At 45.8% G+C, this 23,319-nt stretch overlaps 1 protein-coding gene across 1 annotated transcript in view; it reads right to left on the bottom strand.

Annotated features, from left to right (window-relative positions):
• Dnah8 (dynein axonemal heavy chain 8) overlaps positions 1-23,319 on the bottom strand; it is a 227,096-nt gene that overhangs the window by 32,938 nt on the left and 170,839 nt on the right. Inside the window, exons 82-84 of the mRNA XM_052744492.1 lie at positions 13,943-14,059; positions 11,152-11,253; positions 3,076-3,236 (exon numbers count right to left, since the gene is read on the bottom strand). Of these exons, the coding sequence (XP_052600452.1) occupies positions 3,076-3,236; positions 11,152-11,253; positions 13,943-14,059 (380 nt within the window). The remainder of the gene's footprint in view (positions 1-3,075; positions 3,237-11,151; positions 11,254-13,942; positions 14,060-23,319) is intronic.

Genomic DNA, 23,319 nt, shown 5'->3' with positions numbered 1-23,319 from the left:
GAAGATCCATTATATATTGTTTAGCAATTTGGAGGATAACCATATGATGTGTCCATAGATACTGAAAGGTATTGAATAAAATTCGGGATCCAATATTTATTCATAATAATGAAAAAAATAAACATGCAATGATATCTGGGAGAAATACCAGGGGGAGGGATGCAATGAGGGGACCTGACCAGATAATAAAACATGAGAGTCTTTAAACAGACCATTACAGCAAAGGAGGTCTAGACATGGGCCCACACACCCATCAAAGTTCTGCCCACATTTAGGGAAGCATCTCACATCACTGATAAAGGATTACTGGATTGTCATTTGGAAAAAGGGGAGGCTTCATCCATACTTGGATGCCACAAAAATTCTAGATGGCCTAAAGAGTTAAGTGGGAACTACAAAACCATGCAAACACTAGAAGGGGATTGCTCACGTGTGACCTCATATGAGAACAGGCCTTGTTGCGATTACTATAGACCCAGATGAGACAGCAGCGCATGCCATCATTTGATCACATAAAACAACAGTAAAACCAAATGACAAGCAACACTTCACCTTCAAAAGCAGGGGCAAAACCAAATGAGAAAACAGGAGATAGTATTGTTAACATATATCCCAAGTAAAATTGTGTATGTGTGTGTATGTACATGCATGTACAATTTATATATATAATTAAGTTTTAAAAACAAAAAAAGCATTAAAATGGCTACTGGAGAAGCGTGGACAAGTTATACACCAATAATGCTTCGGTATAAGAAAATTCACTCAAAATAAGAAAGAGTGTCTGTTCAAGTTTCATCTCTGTTGCTATGACAAAACGCTCTGACCAAAAGCAACTTAGGGGAGGAAAGGCCTTGCAGTTCCAGAACACTGCCCATCACTGGCTGGTGCATGGTGGTATATGGCTGCAATCCCAACACTTGGGAGATGGAAGTAGAAAGATCAGATATTCAAGGCCATCCTCAGCAATAGAGCAAGTTCAAGGTCAGCCTGAGCTACACAAGACCCTGCTTAAAAAAAAAATTCCCAGTACTGGGGACTGAACCCAGAACTTGGTGCATGCTAGGAAGGTATTTATCAGAACTGTATCCCCAGCCCACATAGCAGTATCTTTTATTACATAATTATAATTGCATGGAGTTCTGTCCACTATTTTTCTTCCCACCCATGGAAAACCATCACATTCTATGGATTAGCCCTACTGATAAGACTCCTTAGAATCTAGAAGGACTGAGCATTACTGACTCAACCATCCAAAGTTTTCTGAGCACTGGGCACTACGATAGCCATGAAGGTACAGAAGTGAAAATGGACACAGGTTTTGGATGCAATGGGATTGTATCCAATTTATATTTTAACTAGTGGCTGATAAATAAAAGCAAATAAATAATGAGAATAGAGTATGTCTGTGGCTGATACAAGAAAAAAGTTGGTCAGGGGGGTAGGGTCTGGAGTGGGGTTTGAAAATGGGTCACCATTTGTGCTTAGGGTGACTATGGGGAGGCATCATTGAAAACATGACATGTAAGCAAGGGCCAGAAGAGGTAAAAGAGAACCACAGTGACATTTCAGGGTGTGTGTGTTGGGGGGGGGGGGGTATGTTCCAGGAAGTACAAGTGTGAGGCTTGTGGTCTAAGTAAAAGGAAGTTATAGAGAGCTAAAGCTGAGCTAGAAGAAGGGATAGAAGGAGGGAGGGATGGAGACAGGGAACAGAGGTCTGGGTTATAAGTATGTAGGGCACCTTTGACCTTGATCCAAGACAAGGCAGGAGCTCAGGAGGACTTTGAGCAGAGGATCTGTAGAGTGTAACTCACATTTTAAAAGCCTCAGATCAAGCAAAACCACTTCCTTGGGCTCCCTCTCTCACTGTTTGTTCTCAAACTGACCCCCAAAGAAGCCCTTTCCACGGCTTCGCTCTGCTTGGCATTTCAGCTCACTAAACAGAGCCTCCCAGGGCAGCAGTCCAGAGGCAACACCCAAGAACTATCATGCTCCATCACAGGGCCTCAAATGAGCATTACCCATCCATGGGCTGGGACAGCTTCTCGGAAGGTGGAAAGCGTCCTGGGCCAGATCGGAGGGTACAGAGGAAGTTAGCCCAGTGTGGGTACAGAATCTCATGCCAGGGGGTTATGCTGTGTCTGGGTGGGAAGACAATGCACTTGTAAGAACAAAGTACTGGAAAGGGGGGAGTGCCTGGGCATGACCAAAGAGTTCTTAAAATTACAGCCATGGCTGAGAGACTGGGAGATGGGCAATCATGCCCCTCTTCCTAGCTAGCTCCAGTGTACCACAGAGGCCACACCTTGCAAAGGAATGACTTGGCTGGGCTAATTGAGTCAGCGGGTAGAACAGGGTGGGCATTTCTACGGCTTTGTGGGATCAGGGACCTCACACAGAGCTCTGGGGTATGTGCCCATGAGGGGCTCATGACCATAAGGTTGTAGGTGAACAAGCATAAGAAGAGATGTTCCACCATAGAGAGGGTCAGACAGGACTCTAACTGTATGTGCCTTGTCCTTTCATGTGTCTATGTGTGGGTATGTGCATATGAGCGCAGCTACCCGAGAAGGCCAGAAGAGGGAGCCAGACACCCTGGAGCTGAAGTTACAGGTGGTTGTGAGCCACTGGACATGGGTGCTGGGAACTGAACTTGGGTCCTCTATAAGAGCGGCAAGCACTTCTAACCACTGAGTCACCTAGTCCCAAGTGGTATATTTCTAATGGATAGTTGGAGAAAGAGATAAGGAGCCGGGAGATGACTATCAGTGGAGCGCATCAATTAAAATAAAAACATAACTGGTTTTATGACAGGACAGAGAAGTAATCATCGCATAAATTACAGCTTTCGGGTTGTCATAAACGCCAGGCCATCGGGATTTAGTGAGGGGAGGGCAGGCTGAGCTGTGACAGAGTTGTAATTGGAAGACAGGAAGCAACACTATTTTTCACAGTAAAATAAAAAGAAGGGAAAGGAGAGAGATTAGGGGAGAAAATGAAATGCATAGTCTTTGCCAGGCTGAGTTACAAATGACACCTGCAAATTAAAAAAAGAAAAAAAAAATGCCAAGAACTTACGTGATGTCAGCATTAGGGTGGAGCCCAAAGACTTCCGGATTATCTAGGGATGGCAGAGACTGGATGTACTCAAAATACTGGTCCAAGGTTTTACACACGGGGATTTTATACCCGGTGTAAAAACAGAATGAGGGCTCAAACATCTTCTCACTGAACCAGACCTGTGTGGGAGCGAGAAAAATAAAACTGATGAAAAGGCCCAAGATTGGAAGAAGGGGGCTTATTTCCATTTTAATAGGGTTTCTTTCTCCCCCCCCCCTCTCTTTTACTGTTGGTTTCTGAAAGCATCTTAACAAGACTATCAACAGAATAATTATCACCTGTAGGAAGGAAAAAGATAATCCACAAAAGAAAGGCTGGCTGCCCGGAGACAATTAGGCAGGGACTCTGGTTGGCACCCAAGAGGAGATCCAGCCAAAGTACGGAGGCTGGAGCATGGCTGGAAGTAGGCTCAGTGCTTAGCATGAAGGAAGCCCTGAGTTCCATCCTCAACACACACACAAAAAAAATGGCGGAGGGAACTGGATGGGATGTAGCTCAGTTGGTTGAGTACCTGTGTAGCATGCACAAAAGCCTGGGTTCTATCTCCTGCGTGGTTTATACCAGCTTATGTGTGGCAGTGTACTCCCATAATTGCAGTTCTTGGGAGGTAGAGTCAGGAGGGTCGGAGGTTCAAGGTCATGCTGAACTCCGTGGTGAGTTCACGCCATATTACATAGCAGTAATTTGGTTACCTTGGGTCCGCCTGCGGCCATGAAGGCCCCGAGCATCTTCTTGGCCTCACATCTCCCTGGGCAAAGCTCTTCCTCAGGGGCGGAATTACAGAGTTTCACTCGCAGACACCAAGCACTAACAATGCAGCCACAAAAACTGCTCAGCACCCGACCTCCCACGCTGAGCTCCCTTGGTTAATTAAGTTCTGTCCCTAGCCACCAGAAGCAAGTGCATCTGCGGCCCAGCCTCCGTGGTTGCTAGCCTGAAGACACCCTTTTCTCACCCCTATGAACTGATTGATCATCTGTAACAAAAACAGGGAGAGAACAAACATACACTCGGTGTGAACAGGCTTCTTTTGAAAAGGTGGGAAAAAGAGATGTGGAATGCCTGAGCTGGTTCGAGGCGACAGTACCTAACAGGGTGATTTTCCTAGCAGGGAGGGGAGGCGAGGGGACAGCAATGGCAGCAAGGCTAGGGTGGAGGAGACCGGACTGTGCCTTGCCCGTTCCGCCCCGCTGTTTCTGGCAGGGTAACTCCGTCGCCGTTCGCAGCTCCTTTTAGATGCAGTGATTATTCTGAAATACTGTGCCCTGGTTTTTCTCCGTGGCTCTATTTGCTTCAGTTCCACTTTATTCAGCGCAGGGTACAGAGCTCGGATCCAGAACAGAACGCAAAGGAGAGAGACACACAGTCCTTTCTCTCAAGGAGCTCATGACCCGGGAGAGGGGCAAGCCAGTTATGAAACAGCCTCCCTAATATGAGGCACATGGAGGAAAGAGCCAGAAGGGCATAAAAACAAGCAAAGGGCACAGAGGGCTGGAGCCAGGATGGCCAGGTGGGTATCAGGGAAGGGCTTAGCAAGGATGAGATTTTTTTTTTTTTTTGAAGAGTTTCCAAGGAGAGGATTTTTCTTTTTTTCTTCTCAAGAGCACTTAGGACTTGGCGGGGGCAAGGCAGGGGGGCACACCACTGGTGAAGACACAGAATGTCAGACGCCAAAGTGTGAGGTGGGCTGACAGAAGTCATGAAGCCGAGAGTAAATGAATTATTGACGGGAGGGAGAAGAAAGGGAAAGCCAGGGGGTTCTGTGATGGATGACTGGACGTGGGGCTGATGAGCAGAGTTTAGTCCAAGAGTTAGGGAGCGGTTTCAAGTTATTAAAGAAAGTGGCGCTGCACGTACAGTCGTCACGAAGACAAACGAGCAGTTTAGTGATGGCGTGGGTGGCTTAGGTCGCGGGACCACATCCCCGGAGGAAGGCTTTGGGTCCCCAGCACATTTGTTATCTAACAAATGACCACACCAAGTGGCCAAGTGACATGTAGCTACAGAAGCAAAATGAAACTTAGCCGTGCACTTTCCCACTGCTTTCTTCATACCTACCCAAGCATGCGGAGGTGACGCACCCAGATCGCTGAGGTTCACCAGCACGGAGACTACGCCAAGGTTACTAATAAAGAACGGAATAGGAGATCCACATGGAATTATCCTCACTCTCTTTTTCTGTTGTCATGATGAAATACCTTGACCAAAAGCAACTAGGGAAGAAAGGGTTTGTTTTGGCTTAACGTTCCAAAGAGGGATGGAGTCCATGATGGTTGGAGAAGTCACGGTAGCAAGAGGCATGAGGCTGGCATGGTTGCCAGGAAGCAGAGAGATCACACTCCATCCACACACAGGAAGCAGAAAGAGAGGGATGGGGAGGCACAGAGAACAGGAAGTGGGGCCAGGTGATATACCCTCCCAGCCCACCCCAGTGATACACTTCCTCTAGCAAAGTTGTGTCTTCTAAAGGTTTTGTAACTAAATAAAAATCATTTCCTGGGGACCAAGTATTCAAATATCCAAGTCCATGGGAACATTTCTCCTTCAAGCCATCACAGATTTGGGCAGGTACAAAGGAAAGCAGCTGCCGTCATCTGGGTCCAGAATGGCCACAGTCCACGGAACCACTGGGAAGTGGTGGGGCCTTTAAAAGACGTGGCTGAATAGGAGAGCTATGTGGCCTGTGCTCCTGAGGGGACAGCTGGAATAAGTCTGAGCTTAACAGAGGAGTAAGCGAGAGGAATTTAAGAAAAGACGGAAGGGAGGAACAAGGGACAGAGAGGCAGGAGGAGGATGGAGGTTGCAGAGTGGGGAAGGCAGAGAGCAGCTTTGAGTGACTACGGGAGAGAGGTTGGCAGAGGTCAGAGAACCACAGATTCTGAGTCCTCAAGTGCAGAGGGCTGTCGATCAGGGGTACAAGCGTGGGACAACAGGACAATAAATGCAGAGGAGAGCTCAGAGGAGCTGGGAACAGGTGGGGCAGAAGCTGTGGTCATCGTGAGTAACCACTGCACTGGGGGTGGGAAAGGGAACCTTGTGCCCAGACCAGCAAGTCTTACAGGACTGAGACACAGCTCCACTGCATTTCTGCAGGCCAGCCCACACACAGGGAGGCAGAATCTTGGGGAGAGAGCTGACATCTAAGTTAGTAGTCCTCTATGGCCCTGAGTGTCCTATGTCAGGGTACGGACAGGTGGCTGGAGGAGAAGGGGGCTGAGCTACCAGCAACTGTCCCCTACTTGAGCTCCTGGATCAGCCATCCACCTGTTCAGGGATCACAGTGACTCTCAGCTACGTCTGGAGCTGGGCTCTAGAAAGCACAGAGGGGTCTTCAACAATCTTCCATTTGCCAGCCGACCAAATGTCCCAGTCACCCGTGGGCAAGGCCGTTCCCACGGATACGAAGACAAAGGAAGGGAGGGAGGTGGCCACAAAGGGACTCTTCTTGATCTTGAAGTTTAAGATGGCCAACTCGGGATTTTGAGAAAAGCTGATATGTATGTGTTGAACTTTTTAATAGGTCTAATTTTCAGGGTGTGTTCTGACGTCAACAACTCAGTCCAGTGGACTCTATCTTAGACCTTAGAGCCATCTGTGCTGAGACTACACATCACTTGCCATCAACCAAGGTACATGAGTGTGTTCAGAGCGCTGCAGGTGCCACCTGGAGAGCAGGAACACGTGGCTCTTTCCAAGGGGCTTGCAGTCCAGTGTGGGTGCTAGAGGAAATCTACTGGGGTCTCATTTCTCTTCCCTTGCTCTCCTAGACAACTACAAACACTTTCTCCTCCCTCTTCAAACATCCTAAGACTTCCTGTTGCCACCCTATAGCTGAGACCCTCACTTCTTTTTCACTTGGAATACAGACAAAGTCAGAGGAAAATACCCTCATACCCCCCATTACACCCAACAGTCCCTTCCATCTGCACTCACCCCTGCCCCAAGGAATGGAATGCCTTCCTTCTACCAGGAGGGGGGCAGGGGAACATGAGGACAACATGCAAACCAACAGGCACATGTATTGTTTGTTTTTTACTCTTTTGGGGGACCCACCACCCAGCTCCCAAATAAATCACACATGGAGGCTTATTCTTACTTATAAATGCCCGGCCTTAGCTTGGCTTATTGCTAGTCTGCTTTACTTAACTTTAAATGACCCCGTCTACCTTTTGTCTCTTGGCTTTTCCTTTTCTATTCCTGTATACCTTCCTTTGTTTCTTACTCCGTGGCCTGCTGTGTAGCTGGGTGCGTGGGCCCTGGAGTCCTCCTCCTTCTCTGGCTACTTCTTTCTTTTTCTTTCTCCCAGATTTCTCCCTCTATATATTCTCTCTCCTGCCAGCCCCGCCTATCCTTTTTCCTGCCTCACTACTGGATGTTCAACTTTTTATTAGATCATCAGGTGTTTTAGACAGGCACAGTAACACAGCTTCACAGAGTTAAACAAATGCAACATAAACAAAAGTAACACACCTTAAAATAATATTCTACGACACACATGTATGTGTGGATCAATATAGGTATTGCTTGCAAAGTCTATTACAGTGAGTAATGTAGGTGTGGGGTAAACACAGCGAGCCCACATACCTCACATAAATATGGACAATTTCTGTCAGAAGGCCTACAGTGAATTCCTATGAAGAGGGGCTAGGAGCATAGCCCAGGGTTCAACTCCAAGCTTGAAGCAGGGAACCTGTGAGTAAATATATCATGTGGTATGTTATAGTAGGTATTCATTCCACCTATGACTTTGGGGTACCAGCCTCTAGGGCGTGGCCTCTTGGCTAGCTTAAGACCTGGGGAGCACACTCATGGGTCACTTCTCTCTTGTGCACTCTTGGATGGTGGAGACCTAGTGTGGAGGCGTGAAGTAGTGTGGGATCGGTTTTCAGTCTTCCAGGACTCTGAGACTGAATCTGCCTTATCCTGTATTAGTGAGTCCCCCCCCCCAATACAATCCTTTAATACAATTCCTTATCAGTTATCTGCGTATTTTCTGCATTAGTATGTTCATGCTTTATACACTTAAAAATATTGTATAGAGGAGCTGGAGATGTGGCTCAGTGGTTAAGAGCACTTGCTACTCTTCCAGAGGTCCTCAAATCACTTCCTAGCACCCACAATTATGAGGCTCACAACTGCTTGTAACTCTAGCCCCATGGGATCAAGTGTACAACTGTCCCCAATCCCAGTTCCAGGGGATCTCATGCCCTCTACCAGCCTCCTTGGTCACTGCATTCACATGCACAAACTCAAAACACACACACACACACACACACACGCACACGCACACGCACACGCACGCGCATGCGCACACGCACACTTAAAAGGAAAATCAAGGGGCTGGAGAGATGGGTCAGCTGCAAAGATCACTTGATACTCCTGCAGAGGACCCTGATTTTGTTCCTAGCACCCACAGCATGGCTCACAACTGCCTTCAATGCCAATTCCTGGGGATCCAACTCCTCAACTCCAAGGGCTCCTGCACCACATGTGTGCCCATGAGGTGAGAAGAGGGCACCAGATCCCTTGGAACTGGAGTTAGGGACAGTTGTGAGTCACCATGTGGGTGCTGGGAAAGAACCTTGGGCTTCTGCAAGAGCAACATGTGCCCATAACCACTAAGCCATCTCTCCATCCCCTTATATACCCATAATTTAAAAAATAAAAGTAAATCCTAAAATCCTCCAATTTTAGGTACTTCTACAATCATTCAAAAATAGTTCATTGACTAAGACATATTTTTCCTTTGAATTTCAGTCACAGTTAAGCTTTTCACATACCATATTTATTATTTTCACACGTTAGTCCCTTTTTATTTCAGTTTTTCTCCATTCAGCTCTGATATATGCCTATAGTCTTCTTTCTGTGACTATTTAAATGTATTTAATGTATGTATTTCTCCCTGTGAAATATACACAGCTTACTTTATAGATCTCATTTTGTATTTTTTTCCAGCTTCACTGGATAAATGTTTTTACAATCTCTGCAGGGTATCACATAGACCATGTCTTCTGCGGTATACACCACTATCATTGACTCATCTCTTTCCCCATGATAACTACAGAAGCTGCCTCCCAACACCTCAAACTATGCTATGGATAATATCTGTTCTGAGAACACATCTGGAACTTGTACTCAGGAACAGGATTCCGGTCTGGACAGCAGTCACATCCTGGAGCTGAGAAAGACAAGAGCTGCTAGCTTGTGCCCCCAAAGGGTAAGCAACAGAAGCCACTGTGCTGAGTCATTACATCTCAGAGTCTTAGGATGCTGGGAGGCACCATCTTATCCTCCATCAGGACCCAGGCACTCACTTGTCCAGCTGGCTAAAGCACTGGCTACTGTGCTACAGTACAGACCCTTCCTAGGAACTGCCCTGGCAGATGGGAGCTGCCTTAGCTAAGGTCAACCGTAGGAGAATAGGGAAGAAATGGGGAACCTGAACAGAGAGGTCCATGTCAGAGTCTCTCTCCAGAAAAAAACAGCCTGCTTGCACCTCCCACACACAATGTCACCATGGACATTTTGGTACTTACACATTTGCGGGTCTTTCCTTGAAATGTTCTGACATAGATTTTGCTTGGGTACTTGTTTTCAGCCAGTATCACCAGACTGCACTCTGGGAGGTCTGTCGTTATTTAACTTCTCAGCACTTGTGTTTCTACCTTTATACAACCTTGCCAACCTTGCTATTTTCCATGTGCAACTTAATTAAAGGGTTAACACAAAAAACTGGATACCTGGTCTACCTCCATTTTACCAGATTATCCCAACACTTTGTAGGCTTTGTTGTAACTTTTTTCTATCTTTTTATGTTTTCTTCTTTCCTTTAATTGAACAGAGATTCTTTTCTCACACATTATATCCTAATTATAATTCACACACACACACTCCCCTACTTTCTCCCCACCTACCCTACCCTCCAGACCCACTCCCTTTCTGTCTCTCATTAGAAAAGAATAGCTTCTAAGAGATAGATTTGCTGTGATCTCAACTATGTTATGCCAAACAGAAAGAGAGGAAGGGGGCAGGAAAAGAAGAGGAAGGAGGAAGAATAGAGGGAGAGAATTTGCTGAAGCAGAATTACTAATCGAATTCCTAATATAAAGAATTCAACAACTGTAAAATAGTCACATATCTGATTTTTCCCAAAGGTAAATGTATATTGTTTCTTTAATACACAGAAATATTTAAGAAGAGTCTGTGTCCAGTGCATGGTGATTTATGCTATTTATCCTTCATGGTAAAGTCATTGCTGCCAATGAACAATATCCTCTAGAAAATATTTATTCACAAGTCTTATGTGGAGTCTATTAGGAAAAACCCCTACCACCCCATCCACTTTCAATAGTTTATTCTAACAGAAAAGATGACACCATCGACATTATGTTGTACGTTGTATTACAACATTATGTTGTATGTACGTTCCCCAAGCTCTTATTTTCAGCCTTGGAGTCACACCGTGTCTTGCACTCGAGAGGAAGAGGCACAGAGAGATGGGCAGTGTTTTCTCGGCAGGTTCTGGAGAACTGAGACCATGAAGCAAGGGCCGTGGGAAGATGGGGTATGAGAATCCTTGGGAGCTCCATGGGATGGGTGATGGTTAGTTTACTGCTGTGTGTGAGGGCAGTATGGTAGAAAGAAGGGATGCTTGGCTAATTCTATTCATAAGCACCCCTCCTTTACACCCCACCCCCAGATCTGTCACACTCATTGTAAACAAAAAGTATTCCTCAGATGGAGGGATGGTTCCGTGGTAAAGAGCAAGTCTTGCTCTTGAAGAAGACTGGAGTTCGGTTCTCAACACACACACACACACACACACACACACACACACACACACACACACACACAGCCTGCAACTCCAGGTCCAGGGTATCTGACACCCTCTTCTGGCCCTCACGGGTACTGGCACTCACATGCACATAGTCACATGCACATATTCATAATTAAAAATAAAATGCATAGTTTTTTTAAAAAGGAAAACACCACGGAATTTATCTCCACACGTTTTCCCCCCCAGAATTGACTTACTCTGGCAAAGCAGTTAAGCAGCCGTTTGTCAAAATCATCTGTCACCCTGCCTCCATACTGTACTTCTCCAATCATATACCGGACCGTACTCCACGATACACCCTGTATTATAAATAAGGTAGGATTATCCACTGCCAGAGAGAACACTCGGGGCCTAGCACTGTAGGAAAGTTCTGGAAAAGAGAATGCCGGCTAGGCTGTTGTCCCAGTTAACATTAACTATCAACTTGGCACAGGCTACAAGTACCTGAGGGGGGAAAAGTCTCAATTGAGTAATCGTCTTTACCGAGTTGCTCTGTGGGCATTTCTATGGGGGACCACTATAGGTGGTGACATTTCCTACACAGGGATCCCTAGGCTGTGTGAGAACACCGGCGAGGCATGAGCTGAGTGAGTGGGCCAGCGAGCAGTGTTCCAGCACAGTTCCTGCCTCCAGGTTCCTGCCGTGACATCCGTCAACGATGAACAGTGACCTGCAAGTGTAAACCAAGTAAGCCTTCCCCCGCCCCCCAAGTCGCTTCCAGTAGGAGCGTTTTGATCACAGCCGCTGAATGAAACTCGAACGGCTGCATCGAAAATTATTCTTCATCTCATACGAATAACTCACTACCACGTGGCTGGACCCGCTCCAGTTCGTTCACCAAAGAAAAATCGACAATGGTAAGCATCGGAAGAGGAGGTGACTGTGGGTTATGTCAAACTGAAATATAAGACAGTGCTGTCCTCTCCTTGATTGTGATCACCGGTAACCCTCATTACAGTAAACGCCGCTCTGTGACAGAGGGGCCGGGGTGGTGCCTAATGAAGAGAGGAGCAAGATCAAGGACGGGGAGCTTTAATGTTCTTTCCTAGCAATAGATTTTTCCAGAATCAGTAGGAGAACAGATAGGAAAATATTTATTCCCAAGACTTTTCCACGATGCAATCCTGGGCTGTCTCATTCTGTAAGCTAAAACCGTACCGATGTAGTCATTAATTTCTTAGCAATCTTATACTAGCAATATAATTCTGCTATTCATAGATATTTTTAAAAAAGACAACTCAGTGTATTTGGAGTCAAGGAAAAGTAAGGATGCGTCGGATTTGGGATTCTTGTTTTTATTTACTTATTGGTTAAACTTGTGTATTTTTCAGCGTGGTTGCCTTTCAAAGCAACCATTTCAAGGCAGCTATTATTTATATATGCTGACATGATAAATAACTGCAGAATATGATCCTATACAATATAATTTTTCATCACACTGCCACAGTCTTAATTTATTGTCCTTTTGCCATTTCAGGAGAAAACGACAGTTTGGTTCTAACTTCTGTCCACCCCAGGTGAACATTCATCATGGCTCACCAGAATCCTAACGCTACCACAGTGGCTATAGTAACCTGGAAGAGTCCTGCTATGGGCAGGGAGAGAGAGACACAGAGTGAAAGTGGTCTCTACTGAGCCTCTATTATGCACTAATTCTTCTGTTCCTCAAAGATGCTACCATTACTTTATGGAGGAGGAAATGGGTCGAAAGGCTCACTGACTTACCTATGAGCCTGAAAAGGTAGATTTCCAACCCTTCGCACCCTGTGAGTAGAGACAACCAGGCTTGCGCTCCCAGCTACGTGACCTCGAGGAAGCCACCCATTCAGTTAAATGGGAATACTGGTGACACCTTCTATGTCAACTTCATGATGGTATGGGCAAAAATGCATACATAAGCACCATGGAGACTGGGAAGTCTACACCATGATGATTAGTAACCATCACTAGAAGTGACCACTGGGGAGGAGGTATGGCTCAGTGGTTGAGAAACTGTCTAGCATGTGCAAGGCTGTAAGTTCAATCCCCAGTACTGCCAAAAAAAAATTTAGTTGCTATTTATATGCTTGAACTTAAAAATTAAGACATGAGCTAAGTTCTTGGGGCTCAGCATGTAAAAGCACTTGGTATCCAGCCTGAAGACATGAGTTCCTATCCCAGGACCCACAAGCTAAAAAGAGGGAACAAGCTCGTGAAAATTGTCCTCTGGCCGACGTATGTGTGCCGTGGTGCATGAATGCCTGCACTCATGCACATACATCACAAACACACAATCCACAAACAAACAAATGTAACAAGTTAAGAAAAGAAGTGACTTCATGGTTGGGAATGTAGTCTGGTGACAGCATGGTTGAGCACGTGTGAAGCCCTGGGTTCAATCTCTAGTACCACCACAAAACACAGTGGAGGGGCCAGAGGCTGGAGAGATGGCTTCGGCTCTTACAAGCACTCGATGAGGACGCAGATTCGGTTCCCAGCGCCCACATGGTGACTCAACCATCTGTAACTCCGAGTCCAGGGGATCTGATGCCCTCTTCTGGCTTCCAAGGGTACATACTTGAGTACACACACACACACATAAGTAAATCCATAAATTAACTTTTTTTTTTTTTTAATGGTGAAAGGGGACTTAAGATAAAAAAAAAAAAAAAAGAACTGCCTCATCGCTAGCTGGAGGAAGATCAGAGAAGGCAGTCCTGACTGAGGTCATCCCACTTCTTGTGGGACCCAGGAGTGGCAATAGGGACATGCCTGTATTTTTGCAGCACAGAGTTTCATCATGATACTGACAGGCACCTTCAGGAGAGGGAAACAAGATGTGAGTGTGTTGGTTAGGGGAGGAGAGAGTGAGTGGACCAGCTGATGAGAGTAATGTCCCTGTCCCTCTGCAAGAGGTTCCCAGGGAGACCTCAGCTAGTTCATTCCATGTCATAGGCTGCAACGATAAACTAGAAAACAGACAGGCAAAAGCCCAACAATTGCACTCACCTTTTTAATATCACACTCATCGAGGTGGTTTTGAATGAACTGGACACTGGCCGAGAAGTCGGCAGAATTGAATTCATAGGGAATATTCCACCCCAAGGGACCAAATTTTCGTCGCTCCTTAAAAAGAGTAAAGAAAGTCAGTGTCAACTAGGATTTTTCCTTTTCTTTCTTTCTTTTTTTTTTTTTTTTTTTTTTGGTTTTTCGAGACAGGGTTTCTCTGTGGCTTTGGAGCCTGTCCTGGAACTCACTCTGTAGACCAGGCTGGCCTCAGACTCACAGAGATCTGCCTGCCTCTGCCTCCCGAGTGCTGGGATTAAAGGCGTGCGCCACTGCCTGGCTTCAGCTGGGATTTTTTCCTTAATGGTTTATTTTTATTTCATGTGCATTGGTGTTTTGCCTGCATGTATGTCTGTGTGAGAGTGTCGGATCCCCTGGCATTGGAGCTACAGACAGCCATGAGCTACCAAATGTGTTCCCAACCACTGAGCCAAACACTGTATGTAGTTGGACCCTTGTTTGTGGACCCTTGGGTATGAGAGGAAAGTACTGTACTACTGAACTACAGCCCCGGCCCTAGTAATCCCTCTATTACTGCTAGCGTAATAAAGTTTAAGAAAAACAAAAGCATCATTACTAAGGCAAGTTGACACTCTTTGAAAAAGAACAGTAGGGGTCAGTGAGATGATGGCTCCGTGGGGAAAGGGGCTTGTCAACAAGCCTGATGGCCTGAGTTCCATTCTACTGCGGCATTGGCACTCACTCGAGTGTGGGAATGTGTATACACACACACACACACACACACACACACACACACACACACACACACACTAACACACACACACACTCTCTCTCTCTAACACACACACACTCACTCACACACTCAAAGAATAAAAATACTTTTAAAAATACAAATTAATACATATTAAAGGGCAGTACATAATTGGACAAGGTGGTCCCAGCACTTGGGAGGCTAAAACAGGAGGGTTGTGACTTCAAGGTCAGCCTGGGCTACGCAGCAAGACCTTGTCTCAAAACAAAAACAAAAATAAGCATTATGTATAATTTGAGATATAGTAGCCATTAAATATTATTTATGGCTCTAGCTAATGATTTACAAACAATTTCCAAATTATTCGTCAAGTTGTAGCTATTTGGTTTGGGGGGATGTTGTTGTTGTTTTAGTTAAGTCTAGTAGGTTGTCATGGTAGCACAAGCCTCTAATCTTAGTTGGAAGATGGAGGCAGGAAGAATCAGAAGTTCAAGGTGATCCTTGACTACATAGTGAGTTCAAGGGCAGCCTGGGCTACATGAGACCTGTCTGGAACAAAGACAAACTTGTCTAGGTCTCCATTGACAACTCCTCAGGGAACTGCAGGAGACTCTTAATGAATGCCTGTTGGATTTGTTGCTATTCTAAGTCTGCCTCCTGAGAGTCTGGGAAGTCAAATGTAGGGGCTGAGATCTTTCAAGTTGAAGAACTCACGCATTCATGAACATGACTCCCTGCTAGCTTCGCTCTGTAATTTGTCCATCTCGGGTTCTGAAAACTAAGACTTTTTATTGTACACACGACACAGCTGTCTTCAAACTCCCACACAGCCTTCACACCACTGTCACTGCCTACCTGAGTGAGAGCTGGAAGACACCTGCGGAACCACGGCGGTTCAAAGTTGCCAAATCGCCCATGCACCATCAGACTGGACTCAGTTCAAAGGATGGAGCTGCTCTGATATTCTGGAGACTACTGTGTGTCACTCTGTGTCCATGTGAATATGTGGAGGCCAGAGGACAACCTCAGGAAGGCTGTCTACCTCCTTGGAGATAGGTCTTTCTCCTTGACCCAGAGATCACCAACTAGGCTAGACAGGCTGACCAGCAAGCCCCAGGAACCCTCCTGCCTCCACCTCCCCAGAGTGGAGATTACAAGCACATGTCCCCATGCCTAGGACTTGAACATGGGTCCTAGGGATCAAACTTAGATCTTCAAACTTGCAAAGTAAGTGCTTTGCTGACTAAGCCATCTCCACCCCAGAGCCCTGGAGGCCCTTTTGAAGGCATATAAATGGTAGCCCAAATAACTCCCAGTCCTGTAAACCCATAAAGTCATACAGATGAGTACAGTTTCTATGCTATCAGCTGCCCTTGCCTGGCACATGCGAATCTTTAAGGAGAGTCTCATACATCCTCTGGAGCCTCAATACTAGTGTCTAGATTAAGAATCTACATGGGCAGCAATTCGGCTTCTCTGAATATATACTAACTCTTCTTTCTCTCCTCTGCCTTCTCCAACACATTTGAGGATGCATACATGCACCCTCGCATACACACACACACACACACACACACACACACACACACACACACACACACACACACACACTGAAGTCTTCATAAGCCATTTCTTCTTACTGCTGCTGTTCCAAGCCTCACTTACCGCACAAGCCCACCTTTTGAGGAAATCTATTAGCTAGGATAAAATCATGAACAAGTTATAGAAGAAATTCTGTAAGCCAGGAGGTTTTAATCGCTGAATTCGAAGGTATGCTTTTAAACTATTAACGAAACCATTAGCATTAATTTAGATCCAGTTGTTCTGACCCTCAGGGAGAAGAAGAAGGCCAGAAAACAAAGAAATTCAGAGCCCTCTCAAAAACGGGGAGGTGTGCCCATTACTTCTTGACCTGTACTTCTTGGCTTTGGTTGTCACGTTAATGTGACTCTCATCCCCATCACTTAACTAATTGATTAAAGGAGGACAACCAGCCCAAGAAAAAGAGTTTCTACACAGAAAAAAGACATGAGCAGAGCAAACAGACAGCCTACAGAATGGGGGAGAGCTTTTGCCTGCTCTACTTCAGACAGGGGGTTAGTACAGAGAATATACAAAGAACGACAAAAATTAAACACCAAAAGAAATGCCTGCCAATTAATACATGGACTATTAAAATAAACAGATCTCAAAAGAAGAGACACAAACGGCCGATGAGTATTTTAAAAAGTGTTCAACATCCCTAGCCATCAGGGCAACACAAAGAAAAGCTATTGTGAGATTCCATCCCCCACCCCCAGCCAGAGCGGCGGCTGTCAAGAAAACAGACAACAAACACTGGTGAGGCTGGAGAGGGTGTAGGGAAAGAGGAGCTCATACTAGTGAAGCCATTCTGGAAACCAGGCCACACCACTCCTGGGCATCACCGAAAGGACTCTGTTTCCTGCCACAGAGAGATACCTGCACATCCATGTTCATTGTTGCTCTCCTCACAATAGCTAGCAAGTGGGGGCAGCATGGATGTCCATCAGCAGATAGATGGATACTGGAAAATGTGGCATATACCTAACGGAATTTTATTCAGCCTTCAAGAAAAAAAGAAAATCCTGAAGTGTTCAGGAAAACAAGTGTACCTGGAAAGTTTACTATTAAGTTAGGTACCTTAGCTCCAGGGAGACAAATATCACATATTCTCTCTCATGGATGTACAGATCCTAGCTTGTGTTTCACACACATATATAAACATACATACATACATACATATATACACACACACACACACATATATGTTTAAGTGGGTGTGAGTGTGCATATAGGCTATGAAACTAAAGGAGATACAAGAGAGGATAAAGAGGTGTTGAAAAGGGAGTTGGGGAAGGACAGGAGTCACGTGACCGGAAAGCAAAGGGGAGCTACTGGGGATAGAAGGCTACAAGGAGAGGAGATGGGGGAGACCTAGTGTGGAGGCGTGAAGTAGTGGGGAGAGTCAATGAAAACAAAATTTGTTTGAAAATGCCACGAAGAAGTCCGATACTTTGTTAATTAGAAAGATAATTTTTTAAAAGCTGACCAGACAATCCCAGGAATTTGGACTGAGTTAAAAACGTCTGCAATGTATACTAGGAAGGCATGCACACTTGAGAGTTCTAAAGCACGCCGTCCCACCGTGTCCACAGAGAAGGTGACAAGGAGTAGGGGCATGCTGTTGGCAGAGGGCAGACCGCGGTCCTAAGACTGTGTGCTTCTTTCCATGGCTTCCAGATTCAGCATTCATGTTCCCTTCATGTCCACAGAGTTTGGTTTCCGTTGCTGTGATAAACACCATGACCAAAAGTAACTTGAGGGAAGACAGGATTTATCTGCCTTACAGGTTACAGGCCATCATCAAGGACAGCCACAGCAGGAACCTGGAGGCAGGAGCCTAGAGGCAGGAACGGTACCAGAGACCATGGAGGAACACTTCCTACCTGTCGGCTTCCTGGTTCACTCTCAGCTAACTTTCTTACACAGCTCAGGCCCACCTGCCTAGGGATGGTACCACCCATAGTGGAACCTACATCAACTAGCAGTCAGAGAATGCCCCCCTGGACATACCACAGGCCAACTTGATAGAGACAGTTCCTCAGTTGGGGTCTATCTCTTCCCAAGTGTGTCAAGTTGACAGCAAAACTAACCAAGAGACTTGGCTTATCTTGTTGCCTCATGCTAAAATATTTGGTCCTTTAACCAGATTTGGAAGCTTGGCCAAAGTCTTCCGTCTTTGTCTTCCTTTTGGAGAAAAGACTCACAGTTACCTGAGCCATGCTGGGGTCAGTCACTTATCCTAATGAAGGAAACACCCCCACCCCCCAGTGAGGTCGATTCCAAGGCTGACTCAGAGTTTTGAAGTTCTTGAGTAGATGTCAGAAACATTGAGGTGAGACTCTTCTAGATTTTTCTCCAGGGTGGCATGGGGCTTTCCAGATAGCCACAAGAAAACCGTTTCTGTGGTTTCTTCCATTGTGTAAGCATCATACAGCACAGCCTAAGTCACTTAGTAAAATGGGAACATGATCCACTTTTGCAAAAATAAATAAAAATCTACAGTGAATTTCACCTAAGCATTTGACTTAATTTTTGAAATTTAAGGCTCAATTAGACAGAGGGCTGAATGAGACGTAATTCTTTCTTTACAATTACTGGGGATGCTCGAACTGGCTCCATGGAAACACTTCCATTTATATGCACAGAGCGATGGCAATTCTGCTGGTCCTTCAATGCCATCTTCAGAAATTGCCCCGTACCAAGGCTTGCCTCCTGTCATGTCGCTTCTCACCCATTTTCATTGAAAGCATTCTCTTTTCAGGTCGGCTCATGGAAGCCCAAGACAGGTGAGTTCATCTTGGGGAAAATATTCTCTTAAAAAAAGACAAGATCTTGGTGGATGCTTTTTTTTTTCCTTCACAAAAATAATTTCAAGGTCTCATGTCCATCTGTATATGCATCCGCCCACCCACTGATCTCTCTAAATGACAATAAAGGAAAAAAGAAAGAGGCCCGGAGAAATGGCTCAGCAGATAAACATGCTCTCGAAAGCCTTGCCGACCTAAGCTGATCCCTGAGAACCACAAGGTGGGCGGACAGAACCGGTTCCCTGAAGCTGTTCTCGGTCCATATGCATGCTATGTCACAGCCCCCCCCCTCAAATAAACAAAAATGTAATGAAAAAGCATCAAAATCAAGAAAAGAGAAAAAAATACACTCAGCTTATCAAAGCAGTGGGGGCTGGAAGCTCATCTGGAATCTTGGATGAGGGAGATTTTGAGGTTTAATTAGAATGTTGAACCTCTTCAGTCCAATTAGTATTTTGGAAGCCCTGGGCCAAGGTCTTATCAGTACAATAGAAAAACATTAGAATACATGTGTTCTCAAGAAGTTTTCATCTAGTTGAGAAAATAAGACCCAGAAACAAGAAAAGGACAATGTGACAGCAAATGCAATTAGCTGCTGAAATTAACCAGGACGATAAGCCTGGGGAAAAAAAAAAAAAAAAAAAAAACCCAGACACTCGACCCAAGGCTTCCAGTTCACAGCAAAAATGAGGCTGCTCTGTGAAAATGGACAGGAGGCTTGCAGGGTTGGTGAAGGCATGGAGAAAACACAGAAGCACAAAGTCTGTGGAGAGGACGGCAGGCAGAAGGTCGTGCTGTAGTCCAGGGCGAGCTCTGGGAGCAGCAGGGACCCAGGCTCACTTCCTTCAGGGTGGGAGGGATATAGATAGATTCGAACACAAAGCTCCCCCAACTAAAGACATTGGTAAGCAGGAATGCGATGATTTTAAGAGGGCTGGAGTACTCCGAACACAGTTTGAACCATCTAGTTCTTCCCCTGTGTGTGTGTGTGTGTGTGTGTGTGTGTGTGTGTGTGTGTGTGTGTGTGTGTGTGTGTGTGTGCGCACGTGCGTGTGCTTGTGTGTGTGTGTGTGTGTGTGTGTGTGTGTGGGTGTGTGTGGGTGGGTGTAGAAGTCAAAGCTGGATGTCTTCCTGTATCACTCTCAATATTATTTTTTGACACAGAGTCTCTCATCGAACCTGATTAGGCTAGATGGGCTGGCCAACACACCCCAGGGATCCATCCCGGACTCTGCTTTCCCCCAGCTCTGGGATGACAGATATGGGCTGCCACAGGCAGCATTTGACAGGAGTTCTGGGAATCTAAACTCAAGTCCTCATGGCAAGCATTTTGCAGAGTTCCTTTCCCCCCTGAGGAATACACAAAACGGAACTACCTATGAAATACGGAAACGTCCCGAGATCATTGGCGAGAGAATGCTCAACGGCTATGCTAACGGGGCTGAAGCTCGCCCTGATTTTATGTGTGGCTCAATGCACTTCATTGGCTGTAGTTAACCATCAAACCTAGCAAAGTAGGGAAATGAAGTACCCAATAAAATGAAAGATACAGTCCATACTAGGCAATACGAACGTAATGATGAGAGGCTAAAAATCACAAAGATGGTCAGAACCAGCAGGAGTCATGATGACAGGGGAATGGGAAAGAGAAGCTTGCATCATGTTGCTTTAATTCAGAAACACTTAAATAAGGATCTTCTAAATAAGCATGCTTGCCAAAGCAAGAATTTTTACGTGCACTGTTAATTTTGAAAAGGGGTGTTTGGTCAAGACTTCACCCAGACAGAACAAAGCACAGAGGACGCAAACACTTTCCTGAATGAAAACACGTTGGTGGTGGCATTTCCTGGGCCCTGGTGATACGACTGTGTTTATTGAATGTTTAAATTACTTTAAAGGCTGAGATTTAAAAAAAAAAAAAAAAAAGTTCACCTTTACAACTACCACTGCAGGACTCTGGAGATCCCAGAATCCTTCAGGGGCTTGTTATCCTGGACCAAGAGCAGAATGACCATAGCAAAGAAACAGTAAAACCTCCGTGGGTGAACCACTAGAAAGGTCTCAGGTGTTAGAAACTCTGTGGGCAAAACCCAAGGATGAGGAGAGGAATTCCCAAACATGAGAACGTTCTCCAAATGGCAGCAGACTCCTCCTTGAAATGCAGTGGCTGTTTGGCTAGCATCATTCTCAATTTTTGTTGTATATCAGAATCATATCGGAAATTCTTCAGTGAAAATCGAGTCTTCCCATCCTCCACGACTGGCTCCATCATCATCACCATCAGCATCACCATCTGCATCTTAGCCACAAGCATTCCTTTGAGAATTTACATCTCAAGCTTCCCTGTGTGCATCAGAACCCAGGTATCTTTTACACTTAAGATTCATACATACACACACACACACACACACACACACACACACACACACACACACACACACACGTGCACAGAGAGAGAGAGATGGCTCAGTAGTTAAGAGCTCATACTGCTCTCCCAGGGAACCACAGTTCAGTTCCCAGCACCCACTTAGTTGGCTCATAGCCATCAATAACTCCAGTTCCAAGACATCTGATGTCCTCTTCTGACCTCCTCAGGCATCTGTACACCTGCATGCATGCGCATGTGCACACACACACACACACACACACACACACACACACACACACACACACAACAAAACAAAAACCTAAAAGCACACTTAGGCATTTTTTTTTTTAAAGACAGATTCTCTCATGAAACCTCAAATCCACCAATCTGACCAGACCGGCGGATGGTCAAGGGATGCAGAGATCCATCTCTCTGCACCTCCCTTCCCCCGACTCTCACCCCTCCCACCTCACTCTCCTGGGGTGGCAGACACATGTGGCCTTGCTCTGATTTTTCACATGAGTCTCCAGGATCAAACTCTGGGCTTCATGCCTGGGTGGCAAGCACGTCATAGACTGAGCTCTCAATTGAAAAAAATTATATTTTGTTTTATGTTCTCTCTCTCTCTCTCTCTCTCTCTCTCTCTCTCTCTCTCTCTCTCTCTCGTGTGTGTGTGTGTGTGTGTGTGTGTGTGTGTGTGTGTGTGTGTGTGTGCGCGCGCGCGCACATCATGGCATAGCATAACTTTTGAGGGTAGAGGGCAGAGGACAACTTTCAGGAGTCAGTTCTCTCCTTCCACCATGTGCTCTAAGGACGGAAGTCTAGTAGTCGGGGATAGCAGCAAGCACCTTTACCTACTGGAGCCATCTTGCCAGACTCTCGATTTTTTGTTTGTTTGTTTGTATGTTTTGTTTTGTTTTTCGAGACAAGGTTTCTCTGTGTAGCTTTGCACCTTTCCTGGATCTCACTCTGTAGACCAGGCTGGCCTTAAATTCACAGAGATCCGCCTGGCTCTGCCTCCCGAGTGCTGGGATTAAAGGCATGTGCCACCACCGCCCGGCCCTCGATCTTTTTTTATACTGACATTCCACTATTAGCTTCCCAGCCCTGGAGTAAAAATACCGCTTTTTCTCTGTTTTAACCTAAATATGCATCTTGTTCCCTGCAAGCACAGTCTGGCCCCTGACTGGATCATGGGCTTGGACTCTTCTGTTCGGCACTCAGACAATGTCCACTAAAAACAGGGGTTGGCACACTGACGATATGGAAAAACCTGTCCCCACAGCCACTCTCCAGGGTGAACTTGGCAGAAGAGTTGAGTCACTGTGATTGGGAACAGTCAGAAAATATCGTTATCTGTGAATGGGGGATCAAATAATAGGGTCAGGGCAGTATGTGAACTAGGGCATGATAAGGGGAACAGTCCTCAGATGAGACCAAGTGAAATCGGTCTCTGGAAAGCTGCAATTTACAATTCAAAAGCCACTGAGGAACTTAGTAAAAACAATTATCCACAGAGCATGCAAGCCGAGGTACACTCTTCCAGACTCGGGGGATGGAGGATACCCACTGCCCTCTCTGGTGGCTGCACAGGACCTAGTGTGGTAGGGGAGATGAGCCAGGGGAAAGCAGCCATTCCCGGGGGTGGCAGGGGTGGGGGTGGGGAGACTGTAGATTCTCTACTTCCTTGTAGGAGATAAAGGGACTTCTTCTGTACTCCATATGGGTACGGCTGAGACTACACCTGCTAGGACATGGCCAAGGGCTCATTTTGTCTTTCTCCCAAGCCTCCAGGAAAGAGACACAGAAGAAGCCCCCTCAAGCCCTTGTGAAACCAAGGAATACCCTG

The sequence above is a fragment of the Peromyscus californicus genome, unplaced genomic scaffold, assembly GCF_007827085.1.
Source record: "Peromyscus californicus insignis strain IS unplaced genomic scaffold, ASM782708v3 Scaffold_19__1_contigs__length_69161282, whole genome shotgun sequence".
NCBI lineage: Eukaryota > Metazoa > Chordata > Mammalia > Rodentia > Cricetidae > Peromyscus > Peromyscus californicus.
Note: the sequence above shows the minus strand (reverse complement) of the source record. Positions and strands in the feature narration are given on the sequence as shown.